The sequence below is a fragment of the Engraulis encrasicolus genome, chromosome 22 (assembly GCF_034702125.1).
Source record: "Engraulis encrasicolus isolate BLACKSEA-1 chromosome 22, IST_EnEncr_1.0, whole genome shotgun sequence".
Classification (NCBI taxonomy): Eukaryota; Metazoa; Chordata; class Actinopteri; order Clupeiformes; family Engraulidae; genus Engraulis; species Engraulis encrasicolus.
The window spans coordinates 50,068,724-50,081,660 of record NC_085878.1 but is presented as its reverse complement, the minus strand read 5'-3'; the positions used below and the strand labels follow the sequence as shown (position 1 = coordinate 50,081,660).

Below are 12,937 nucleotides of genomic sequence, written 5' to 3'. Positions count from 1 at the left end.
TGTTATTTGCAAATTACGATACATGATGTCCACTGGTTTGCTTCTCCACTCCGAATAAGCCTCGTATCATTATGGGGAGCAACATTAATATTAAGGCAATGGTTTGTGTGTGTGTGTGTGTTTGGGGGGGAGGGGGTTCAAGACAAGCTAGAAGAGGGCATTAGGGAGAAAAACAAGAGAACAGAAGGAAAGAGAAATCAACATCAGGAGTTGTGATGTGGGCTGATAGTGGGAGGGCGATGCAAACTGAACATGATGGTGGAGAGTTCAGAGTGCATAGGGAGACAGAGTAGGGGAAAGGAGGACACAGAAGAGGAAAAAAGAGCTTAGATAAAACAGGAAATTCCGGGTGCTCTTTGTCAATTTCACTGTCACAATCACAGGATCCAGTGGCTTTTTGATTAAACACCACACCATTTCTAGTTTATTTTTATTTCTAAAAGGATGTGTATGTGTGTGTTGGTGTGTGTATGTGTGCATGTGGGTGGGTGGGTGTAGGTGAGTGGGTGTACTCTATGTGCATGATAGATGCAAGGACACGTTCTAGTGGGTGTTTTGGATGTAAAAACCTGTGAAGTGCACATGCATATATGCGAATATATTCATGACAGGAGGATGGTCCGCTGTTTATTTAAGAGAGTAGAAAGTGTTCTTTTCTCACTGTGTGTGTGTGTGTGTGTGTGTGTGTGCGTGCGTGCGTGCTTGTGTGTGTGCGTGCGTGCGTGCGTGCGTGTGTGTGTGTGTGCCTGGCTGGTTGGTTGGTTGGTTGGTTGGTTGGTTGGTTGCGCAAGCATGTCCATGTCAGTGTCCTGTGTGGCAGCAGTCACATCGCAACATCAAAGACTGGACAAGTGGAACTTACAAAAGGCACAGCGGTCTGTGTGCTGTGTGCTGTGTGCTGTGTTCGTGTCTGTGTGCAGTGTGCTGTGTTCGTGCCCATGCCTGTGTGTGTGTGTGTGTGTGTGTGTGTGTGTGTGTGTGTGTGTGTGTGTGTGTGTGTGTGTGTGTGTGTGTGTGTGTGTGTGTGTGAGAGCGTGTGTGTGTGAGCGTGTGTGTAGGACAGCTTCAAAGTCTACTCGACTGCAACCAAGTGTCACAGATGCCCAGGTTGGACAGTGGACATGCTCTCGGGTCAGCAGAGACATTGCAGGATGTGTGTGTGTGTGTGTGTGTGTGTGTGTGTGTGTGTGTGTGTGTGTGTGCGTGCGTGCGTGCGTGCGTGCGTGCGTGCGTGCGTGCGTGCGTGCGTGCGTGCGTGCGTGCGTGCGTGCGTGCATGTGTGTGCGTGCGTGTGTCTCTGTGTGTGTGCGCGCGCATCTCTGCGTGACCGCGGGTGTGTGCGCGCGGGTGTGTATGTCTGTGTCTCTGTGCATGCGTGTGAGTCTGCCACCATGCGCAGGGCCTGCGCAGCACAGCAGCCTCTGGGAGCTGGAGTTCACTGTTGTGGAATATATGGAGCAGCACTTCAAAGACTCGCCCTTCATTTCCAATCCAGTGCATAGCCCCTCTCTGCATATAGCACGCCAATTAAGGCAGCGCCGCACAAAATGTGAGGGGAGAAAATAGTATATACGGTATTTTAAAAATTTTAAGAGCTCCAACCCACTTTTTGTACTGATTTATTTAATTTTAATACCGAAACCTACATTCTGTCAGTGTGGTTTTAAAGAACAAAAGTATTTGAATGTCTGAGAGTCTCTCATCCTTGCTATTTCATCTTGCCCGCCTCTGAGTGGTTGCCATATCAGTGGGGAAGATCACTGGGCACCCTACTCAAAGACGAGGAAAAGCCTTTTCAACTCTCTTTTTCCGCTGTTCTTGTGGTCTCTGTGTGTGTGTGTGTGTGTGTGTGTGTGTGTGTGTGTGTGTGTGTGTGTGTGTGTGTGTGTGTGTGTGTGTGTGTGTGTGTGTGTGTGTGTGTGTGTGTGTGTGTGTGTGCCTGCATGCCTGTGTGTGTGTGTGTGTGTGCCTACATGCCTGTGTGTGTGTGTGTATTCTGTAAGACAGTTTAGGGTCAGATTTTAAATGGTTCATCTGACGTCTGTGATCTTGTTTCCAGATTTGATGTGTATGTATGATATAAAACATTTTATAATATGATATGTCGGTGATCTCTTTGCCAGAGTTGAAGTGTTAGGGCAGTGTCTCACAACCTTTCTTGTCTTGTGTACCCCCTAAGCCTTTTGGGCATACCATGAGAAGCCCCTCACTCATACTCACTCTTCCTGCATCCCAATATGATTATGCTCTATAGTTATCATTGATATTTTCCACATAGTAGTGTGCTCACGTACCCCTAGTGGTACATGTACCCCTGGCTGGGAAACACTGTGTTGGGGAACAGTGTTGGTGCTGGTGGTCCTCAGCTTTGAAGTGATGGTGCTCAGCTTTGAAGTGTTAAAGTGTTTGATGTATGTTTTTAAGGATTGATTAAAGTATATATAATCTACAGTTATCTAATGTGCCTGTGATCTGGTTGCCAGATTTGATGTGCTATTGAGCAGCAGGGCTGTCGTGGTGTATGTATAAGTAGTATACAGTATGCCACATAAGTGAGTACACCCCTCACATTTTTGCAGATTTGTGAGTATATCTTTTCATGGGAGAGCATTAAAGAAATTTGACTTTGACACAATGATTAGTGACCTTTTAATGTTAATCTTAATCTCTTGGCCTGATGAAGGTCTAGTACCGAAACATCGTTTATTAAAGAAAGAACAGCAAAATGGTCAGTGTGCGGGAGTTTCTTTAAGTAGTGACCTTTTAATAACATATATAACCACTTAAATTTATTGTTCACTCAGAAAGAATAAAAATACAACCATTAATGTTTGAACATTGCCCACAAAAGTGAGTACACCCCAGATTAAAATCCGGCAAAGAAGGGACCGTGTTGGATTGATTTGTCTCAAAATGAAAAGGGTTTAAAAGGGAGGTCATCAGTGTGCGTTGCCTTTCTTTACATTGAACTTTTACATTTTGAGTCTGCACCTGGCTTAAATAGATTGGTGTGAGATTTGAACAAAATCCTATGGAGAGTATCATGATCTGCTTCAGTAGTCAAAGTGTATGTTGACATGCATGTTTCTTTTAGGTGTAATTCAGATTTCCAATGTTGACAGCATTCATGCATCCCCAAACCATGTCAGTCCCACTACCATGCTTGACTATCGAGAGGATAAACTTTTTTTGTAAAACTCACTTGTTTACCACCACACATGCTTGACACCATCTAAAGCAAATTTGTTTATCTTGGTCTCTTCAGACCACACAACATGGTTCCAGTGATCCATATCCTTGGTCTGTTCATCTGTCTTGAGACCAAGATAAACAAATTTGCTGTAGATGGTGTCAAGCATGTGTGGTGATCAGGGGCGCCTGCAGACTTGACCAGTAAGGTACGCACCAACACCCCCCCCCCCCCACCCCCCTCCAAAAAAAAAAAAAAACACCGGAGAAATGACAGCGGACGATGACACCGGAGGAGAAAAAAAACATAGGATTGGAGTATAGTCAGTATGTCTGGGGTGGTTTTCTTTATCAGTCGTCAGTTTTTCTTATTGCTTAGGCTAGGAAACAAGGTAACTTGTTGACGTTGACAAGGTGTAGGCCTATACGGTTTTGAAAACTTTTTGGCTATATTGGCGTTTCACTTCTTTGGGTGCAGCCATGCATACGCTTACTATTACTATTTTTTTTTTTTTTTTTAACTGCGACATTGAACTGCAGCGACTTCCCCGACTATGCTACTACGAAGGCCTGCATGCACTTGTGTTCTCTCTCGTGCATGGGGATGAAACAAGTAGGCTATGGCAGACGCCATATTATTAGATACAACTTTTCAAGCGTTATACTTTTCGACTCGGGTAGAAAGTTGGCGCAGAGGCGCAGAGGTGTCTGCTGCAGCATGATGAATGAAGTTCACGTCACAATGGCTGAGCTGGGACCATAAAAAGCCCGGGCACGTTGTGCAAGAAAAGGCAGAAAGCGACTACATCAGCCTGTTAACCCACCGGGGAGTGCACTGAATGTTAGTCCAGGCTGATAACAAATGCGCAATAGAGACAGAGCACAAGAGAACCACCGACGCACTCGAACACAAATCGCAGAATGCTGTTCATTTCAGCAAACAGGAAAACGTGCGCAATAAGCATTAGAAAACACCCAAACTGCATGTCATCAAAACATGCAGAATTGCTTTAGAACTAATGCTTTCCCGAACATAATGTATTTGCGTAGCACACATAGCTAACCAGCTGTCAGTGCTGCCGTCCGAAGCTACAAAGCAAAGTTCCGTACCTCTCATAAAACCGTCTCTGTAGAAAGCCACAATACACAGAATGGTAACCAAAATACTTTAAATATGACATCAGAAGCAAAGTACCCTATAACATTTGCCGCGGCGGGCTCAGTGATGAATGAAACAGCTTAGCCTACCTGTACTGCTACCATCCAATGCCTTCTTCCTAGCCCACATGACAACTGGATTTTGGCTACGATTGAAACTTGTCACTTTCAAGACATTAACTTCGGTTATTTGATTTTTCTGCCATCAGCGACGCCACGACATAGGCTATGTGTTATTCCAAGTGGGAAATGGAGAGCTGTCTTTGCTAACTAGAACTAGACTTAAATTTGTGGGCTATGTCTGACTGGAGGTAGCCGCTCAAGTTAGAATTCCGCTGATGGAACTAGAACTTGTTACTATATCTTTTTTTCAGGAGCACGCGAGTTTTACGCACAGAAGCAAAAAGCAGGCTATCTGCCTTTGTAAATTAATGGTGCCCAACCATAGTCTCTGCTCTTTAATTTGCTTCATGCTGCTTCTTCTCATATAATATGTTGCATTGTCACAACATTCATAGAAGACACAATAGGCGTAATATTTATTTAAAAAAAACAAAAAAAAAAAACTTCCTCCACTGGTGAAGGTACGCACAGTGCGTACGGCCGTACGGCTCCAGGCGCCCTTGGTGGTGATTATGATTTTTATATGAGTGAACAAGAAAATTTAAGCGGTTATACAGTGTATACAAAGCGGATTCCAAAAAAGTTGGGACACTTGGTATTTTGTGAATAAAATCAAAATGCTGGCATTTTCAAAACATTCAATCCATGCATAAGATGAACAATGGCACAAGGTCAACATAGGAACAGTTAAAATGAGGCAAAAGCATTGTTTTGAGGGAAATATGTCATTTAAAATTTGACCCATGCAACAAATCTCAAAAAAGTTGGGACAGGGCCAAAAAATGTTGTAATAGTTGAATAATTCTAAAAATAACACAAGGAGGAATATTTTGAAAGGAACTATATTGACTGCCAACATGAATGCACAGATAAAATACCATCACAGAAAGGCTGTGGCACTCAGAAGCGAAGATTTTGAGGGACTAATTACTGATCTATTACACAGAAAGATTGAATTATCAAAATTGCAGGCATATAAGGCCTATTTCTGTAATGTAGAGTTCTGTGAAATCATTGCACGAGTTATGAGATCATGACATATCCATCGTCAATAAGCCAACTATGACACTCCAACAATGACAGCTGTTGAAAAAATGACCATAAACACAACACTTGATTAAGGCACATGATGCTGACATTAAACAGAGTTGCAAGTGGCAAAGCTCATTCTATATGGACCTAGGTGACATGTGAAACTGTCCTCTGATTACAGAATGGAAAATATTTCATTCTTTTTTAAAATCATAGAGTCATGCACCCTCCAGGTTATTTAGAAAATTAATACTTCAGTTTGATTTAGTGGTCAGTCTGAAAGACTGCATATATGATGGTAAGGGGGTGCAGTGCCTTGGTTATGGTTTTCTTACTCATGTAGAGCATTAAAATGAATACTGAATGATATATTCAGACTTTAAACAGCATACATAGCTACCAAGGCATTATATTTTGGAGCAGTCTTAAGATATTGTCCCATAATGATGGCAAATTTCAATCTCTACTATGTTCCAACAGTGTGGTTCCATCATAAGAGTAAACAGGTGACAACATTGTTTTCTTGCAGTGAGGATATGCCACGTATTAAGCATAACAAGAAGGTAAACAAGTCAAAGAACACACCTATCAGTTGAGCTGCTGAAATCATGTCTCGCACATCAAAATATCTATTTTTTAAATAAAATCATGCCATCAGTCAAGAGTTTCCTCCCTTGTGTTGTGTTTAGTCTTATCCAACATAAAAAGCATTTTATTGGCCCTGTCCCAACTTTTTTGGAATTTGTTGCAAGGGTGAAATTTTAAATTATCACATAATTACCCCAAAACAATCATTCTGCTTGGCTTTAACAACTGATATGTTGTCTTTGCACAACGCTCTACTTAATAACAGATTTAATGTTTTGAAAATGAAAGCATTTTGATTTTATTTACAAAATACCAGGTGTCCCAACTTTTTTGGAATCCGCTTTGTATGTTGTTAAAAGGTCACTAATCATTGTGTCAAAGTGAAATTTCTTTAAGCACCATGATGTAGAATGTCTCTTTATTAATGTGTCTCTGATCTGGTTGCCAGATTTGATGTGGTAGTAAACTATGGGGCTGTTTGACTTGTATGTACTTGCTGTATGATTTGAAGACCTTCTTGAATAACGGATTTTCCCTCTGGTACAGTATATCTAATCTAATGAATCTAATCTAATATAATTTAGTCTTATCTAACCCCATTTGTCTGTGATCTTGTTTGCCAGATTTGACTTATTAGTGAACGGTGGGGCTGTGGTGCTGCTTAGCTTTGACCGCGCTCCGTTCACCCCACTGCTACTTCCTGTTTGGATTCCCTGGAATGTGTTCCACGTTCTGGAGCCCCTGGTGTTGCACCACGGTGACAAGGAGACGCCCAAGTGTGACCTCAGCGGATTTGAGCGACCTCGTCCTCGCCTGACTGCCACACCCCTTTCCACTCTCTTCAGCTCCACCCCTGAGGCCAGCCCTATTGTACCTGAAACTCAGGTGAGTAACCTCAATGTTCCCTGAGTAACCCCATTGTTCCCTCCCACCTGCACTGCGTCAGTGCACTGAAAGGGCAAGATATTTGCAGAGTTATATGCTGTGTTCTACTCACCCATGGTAGTTTTGTGTCATATAGAGCACTCTCGAAGATATTGGGTTTGGTGATATTGGGTGATATTTATGAAATGTCATTCGTATGGGCAATTAAGACACTAAATGCATATTTTTTAATTAATTGATTCTAATACTGTAGCACTAACAATGTGTTGTCAATGTTTTTGGTTTGAAACATCCGGGCTATGTGGAGATTTTTTTTTCTGAAGGGCAGTGCTCGTGACGACATTGATTCACAACAGTACTGCCATTTGTATGTGCAAGGAAAGGCAGGCACTAAAATACATTATTTTTAATATGGTAGCACTATGACATGCAGTGAATGTTTTTGTTTGAAACATGTGGTTGGGAGTTTTCTGAAGACCAGTGTCCATGATGTCATCGATCCATGACTATGCTGCCATTCATTCATTCATTCATTCATTCATTCATTCATTCATTTATTCAGCTTGCTGGCTTAGTCAGACTCAAGGCACCTAAATTCACATTGCCTCAGAGATTGTAACCAACACTCTGTGCCCTAAAGTCACTTTGGGACATTGTGTTAATGCAACATACCATACCATACCTGAGATATTTCTCTCTCACACATATTTCCTGCACCACTCTTTATTTTCTTATCATAACAAAAAGGTACATCCTCACCCTTCACTGACCTTTCGAAGGACACATGCTGCTCTCTGAAAAACACATCCCTTTTCCTTCAGTTTAAAGCAACTCTTTTATCCATCAGTCCTCAACAATTTATTTTACTTTTCTTTGTTAAACAATTCCTATGTGTGACATCCTTGTTCAACAAGGACTTTTTTCTTCCCCAGTGATGGATCTTTCCTCACTGCAAGTTGGCAACCCACACAGCTCTGGCTTCTGTCCCCCTGCTAATTGGTCTATAAGTGATGATGTCACACTGTGCCAAATCCAGATGGCAGTCTCACTGGCCAGCTCAACATTCCTCAGAATGTGGCACGACATCTGGCTGTGTGCTCGCGATGTATGACATTAGATACAAGCAGTGATGTTACCCTTTTACATAGAGTGGATATAAAAACACCAAATGCCAGGTTTTCGTGTTGTAAAATTGACAGCAAGAAAGAAAAAATCCACTTTTAGTATAAGCTATAACCTGTACAATGCATTTAAACTTAAAGGTCCACTCTAATAGAAAAGTTTACATGGTTTCAAACGTGTTTTCATGTGTCCAGAAACAGAAATCAAATGTACAGAAGTTGTTTTGTTCAGTAGTAAGGACTGTTTGTAAACGTTGTTTTAACCGTTTTTCAACACTCTTAGTCCCGCCCCCCAAAAACAAAAACGAGCCGGAATTGATGTCAAAAGATGAAAAATCACGTCTCAATCCACGCACTTGTGTCAGCCAAAATATCTGCACTTATTTGCCGTTAAGCTGAGGGTGGGAAGTGCACTGCATCTCAGTACACAGTGCACAGTGCGGGGAATGGAACGCACACCGGGTCATTAGCAGCGCCTTGGCTAACTGGATCTGTGCACACTGTGGGAGCTGTGAAATTTGAGTGCGGATACGATAGTGATGTTATAGTTCAAATATACTATCTCTTTGCGTTATAGAGTGCATGGTGTTCATTATCCAAGACGGCGAACAGTTTGCAAAGAAATGTTTTCGATTTCAATTAATTAGAAAGTCTAACAGCACGAGTTCTGCAACTACAAGGCGAGCTTATTAGCTTTCCCCACGTCTCCACACTACCAAGCAAACTTCCAAGCACAACACCACTGTATAAAATATAGGACACCGTCCACAGACATGGAGTGAAACAAATAGCTCTGATACCAAATCTGCCCCCCGACATTTTCGCTGTTGGGGTGAATATCTAACACCGTTACATTGTAAGCTTGACCTCAAAAGACACGTAGTAGCAACATGGGGTTTCTAAACAGTCTGGAATAGCCAGTAGCACCAAAAGAGTAGAACATGTCACACAGAGATTATGTATCTGACACACTTACAATATATGTTCACACCGGTATACGGTAGCTGAACGGTCAATCAAGGGAGCCAAAGTTACGGAAAGTGTTTCATCTGTTACATACTGTATCATATTTACAGCTATTCCACCCACCCAACCCTGAAAGCACAGTAGGTCGACGAAGCTAGCAGGCTAGCTAGTCCTACTCACCGATGTGTTGACTGAGACCCAGGCGAGCACCATTAGCAGTCTCACGATCCGTTTCCAAATACAGTATCTGTCAGGGCTCCTATGAATTATAATTTCAACGATCGAACACCCCATTCTTGCCTGCCGTCAATCCCATGTCTTCGTGCTGCTATCGTTTCACATTGTTAGCCTTGTCATTTCTCCAGCTGCTACTGTGTTGTTTTTGCAATGGCCAGGACAACAATCGCGGTCTTTACAAATTACATCAACATACTGTGTTTGAAAAGTGATCAAATCTGTAAGAACTAAGTTGTAATGTAGACTCGGAAGTACATTTTCAAACTTTATAGTCAGTCAGGACAGCGTCATGTCTGCAACTCATCTCGAGTCGCACTTTGGCTTGCTAGCTCAGCTGTGTAGCCTCTTCTCAGAGTAAACAACACTCCCCATGGCTCTGAAATATGAGGTAACGGTGCCACCTAGTGGTTTGCCAACATGTAGGCACAACAACTACAGGTACCCACAGTAGGCCTACAATGCCATATAAAACAGCGTTGAGGCATTAAAAAAAATTTCTTGTTTTAATTCTTGTAAAAAAAACGATATTCGGCTTGTGACGTCACATATGTGATATCCAATCAGAAATGTGTATTTTGTAAATTAACTAAAACCTATAAAATTATAAACCAAAATTATTTTTTACTTAATTAATGATTCAGGTTTATGGGTTTTGAATAATGGTGCACATAACATGTAAGAATTGTTTTCTATTAGAGTGGACCTTTAAGGCTTTAAAGGAAAAAAAATATAAAACAAAGTAAAATAAAATAAAAAATAGAAATGTGCTCAGAGAGCACATGCACCTGCGCCCTCTGGTGGACAGAAAGACGCGCACCGTGAACAAACGCACAAACGTACGAACAAACGCACAAACGTATGAATGGACACACAAATTGGACAATCACATGCAGTAACCTCCTTGGCGGAGGTAATTAATGGATGCATGCATATGCACACCCTTAAACTAATTCTTTGTTGAAGCACCTTTGGCTTTTATTTCAACTCTAATGCCTCGTCCAGACCAAGAGCGAACTACGCTGCCTGGTAGCGTGGGTAGCAGAAGAAGTTTCGCCTTGAATTCGCTGTATTAGCTCAAGACGCAGCATTGACATGTTTGATTCAGCTAATCGCATAACAGCTCTGGCTTGACAGGCTGGGACATTCGTTGATATGAACATTCCAATTGGTTTTCACCGAACCGCGTCATAGCGAATTCGCCTACGATTAGATTTAGTTTAATCGTTAAAATTCGCTCTGGACACTCAGGAAGCTTCGCCCCTGGTGAATTCGCTTTGGTAGTGCTGGTCGCGTGCCCTCCATAGAGAAATAATGACCTCCGTCGATCCATTCGCTCTGTTCGCTCTTGTCTGTACACGGCATAAGTCTTTTAGTTAGCAGTCTATCAGCATGGCACATTTTAATGTGGCAATATTTGTCCAGTCTTTTTTGCAAAACCACTACAAAACATGACAGATTGCGAGGGCATTTCCTGTGCACAGCCCTCTTCAGATCACCCCACAGATGGTCGATGGGATTCAGGTCTGGACTCTGGGAGAGACTACCCTCCCTAACGAGGCCCCAGTTCCAGCTGAAGAAAAACAGCCCCACAGCATTATGCTGCCACCACCATGCTTTAGTTTAAGTATGGTGTTATTTAGCTGATGTCTAGTGGATTTTTGCACCAAACATGCATTTTAGAAATATCTTCAAAAAGTTAAATCTTGGTGGAATTAATTTAGTAAAAAAGCGCACAACAAATCAACAAAAGAATGGCTTCACCAGAACAAGATTGAGGTTTTGGAATGGCCCAGCCAAAGTCCAGACCCGAATCCCAACAAACATCTGGGGGGTGATCTGAAGTTATGTAGGTTAGCTATGTTTGTGCCTTACATGCAGGGTGTAANTTAAAAAAAAAAAAACAGAGGGGGAGGGTATTTTTTATCAATGTACTGTTACATTTAACCAACATTAAACTTTTTTCTGCAGGCAGATGCATAGGAAATGGCCCATTTGTCAGTTATTAGATCTTATGCAGGAGTTTTTTCAAACTGTACCAATATTGAAATCATGCATAGGAAATGCCGATATCAAAACCAGAAGTGGAGACTATCCACCAACCCTCAACCCCAACCCCAACCCCAACCCCACCTACACACACACACACACACACACACACACACACACACACACACACACACACACACACACACACACACACACACACACACACACACACACACACACACACACACACACACACTGTGAGTTGACTCTGTGTTTTTATTTGTATTCAACACCCTTCAGGTCCTGCATGAACAGACACCCATCATGGGCAGCGAGTTGAAGCTGGTGTATGTGAGCTCTCGCACAGCTGGCTACAGGCCCACACTCAAGGTGACCTTGACCCAAGCGGTGGTGCCCTTCGGCCTGTCCAAGGTGCACCTCATCCTGTCTGTGGAGGGCCGGATGCTCCACAAGTGGTTCCCCGCATCGCCCCATCTCTCTTACACGCTGCTCTGGGACAGGACCGATGCCTATGGCCAGAAGGTGTATGGCCTGGGCAAAGCTGTAGGTGAGTGAGTGTCTGCTAGCTTGCCCTGTGTGTTTGATAATATCATAGATGTACACACAAACACATGCATATATACACATGCATCACACGCTGGCACACGCATGCACACACACACACAGCATAATAGCATAAATAAAAACTGTTCTGCCATATGCACAGTTATGCACAGTGTTAATGTGTAGTGTGCATGTTCTGCCAAACTCTGTTATTGAAGAATTTCGATGTTATTAATTTAATTAAATACAGTAGCTGGGAGCTCTACTTGAATACATTATGCAATTGTGTTAAACTGTATTGATTCGCATTGGTGAGATATGGATTATTATTTGGGGGGAAAAAAGAAACAGGAAGCTGTAAACATCATAAACTGGCACACTGGTTGTTGACAGAGCCAACCGGTCGCATCGTACTTATCCTCCTTCTGGAAAAGACTCTTTACAGTCGCTGCCAAAAGGCAGCCTGCAGCACCCACAGGATTGGACGGAGATCTTGGCTGGTGAGCCGAGCTGTTTGAAGATAAAAGGATAGGAAAAAAGGAGAGGAAATAAAAGACTAGCAAACAAACCAACAGAAACAGCTGTTCACTTTTGTAGATTATTTGTTTATGTTTGTTTTTTCCATTATAATAACTTTGAAGTGATCTCTTGATAAAGTTATCTTTAAAAAGTTGTTTTACAAGGGAAAACTTGTGAAATATATGCACAGTATTTTAGATTAGAACGGAAACTGGCTATTGAAATCAACCAGTAAAAAGGAACAGTAAAATCAAAGTTACATCATGATTTATGATTAAGTCATTATTGAAATACAATAACATTTCGCTATGGCCTCTCTCTCTCTCTCTCTCTCTCTCTCTCTCTCTCTCTCTCTCTCTCTCTCTCTCTCTCTCTCTCTCTCTCTCTCTCTCTCTCTAACGTGCAGACATAGATGTGTACTCTAGCTTACCATTATTAAGGAAAAGGTAGAGTTTTGTAGATCAACGCAATGCCTAACAGACATCAAACAACATCAGTAATATCAAACTGTTTGATGAGTTTTCTGATGTACTGTACATCTGTGAGTGATGACAGACAGGGTGCTGCCC

At 42.1% G+C, this 12,937-nt stretch overlaps 1 protein-coding gene across 1 annotated transcript in view; it reads left to right on the top strand.

Moving 5' to 3' along the window:
- si:dkey-237h12.3 (teneurin-3) overlaps positions 1-12,937 on the top strand; it is a 215,683-nt gene that overhangs the window by 158,698 nt on the left and 44,048 nt on the right. The window contains exons 18-19 of the mRNA XM_063188595.1: positions 6,714-6,975; positions 11,586-11,853. Coding sequence (XP_063044665.1) covers positions 6,714-6,975; positions 11,586-11,853 — 530 coding nt within the window. The remainder of the gene's footprint in view (positions 1-6,713; positions 6,976-11,585; positions 11,854-12,937) is intronic.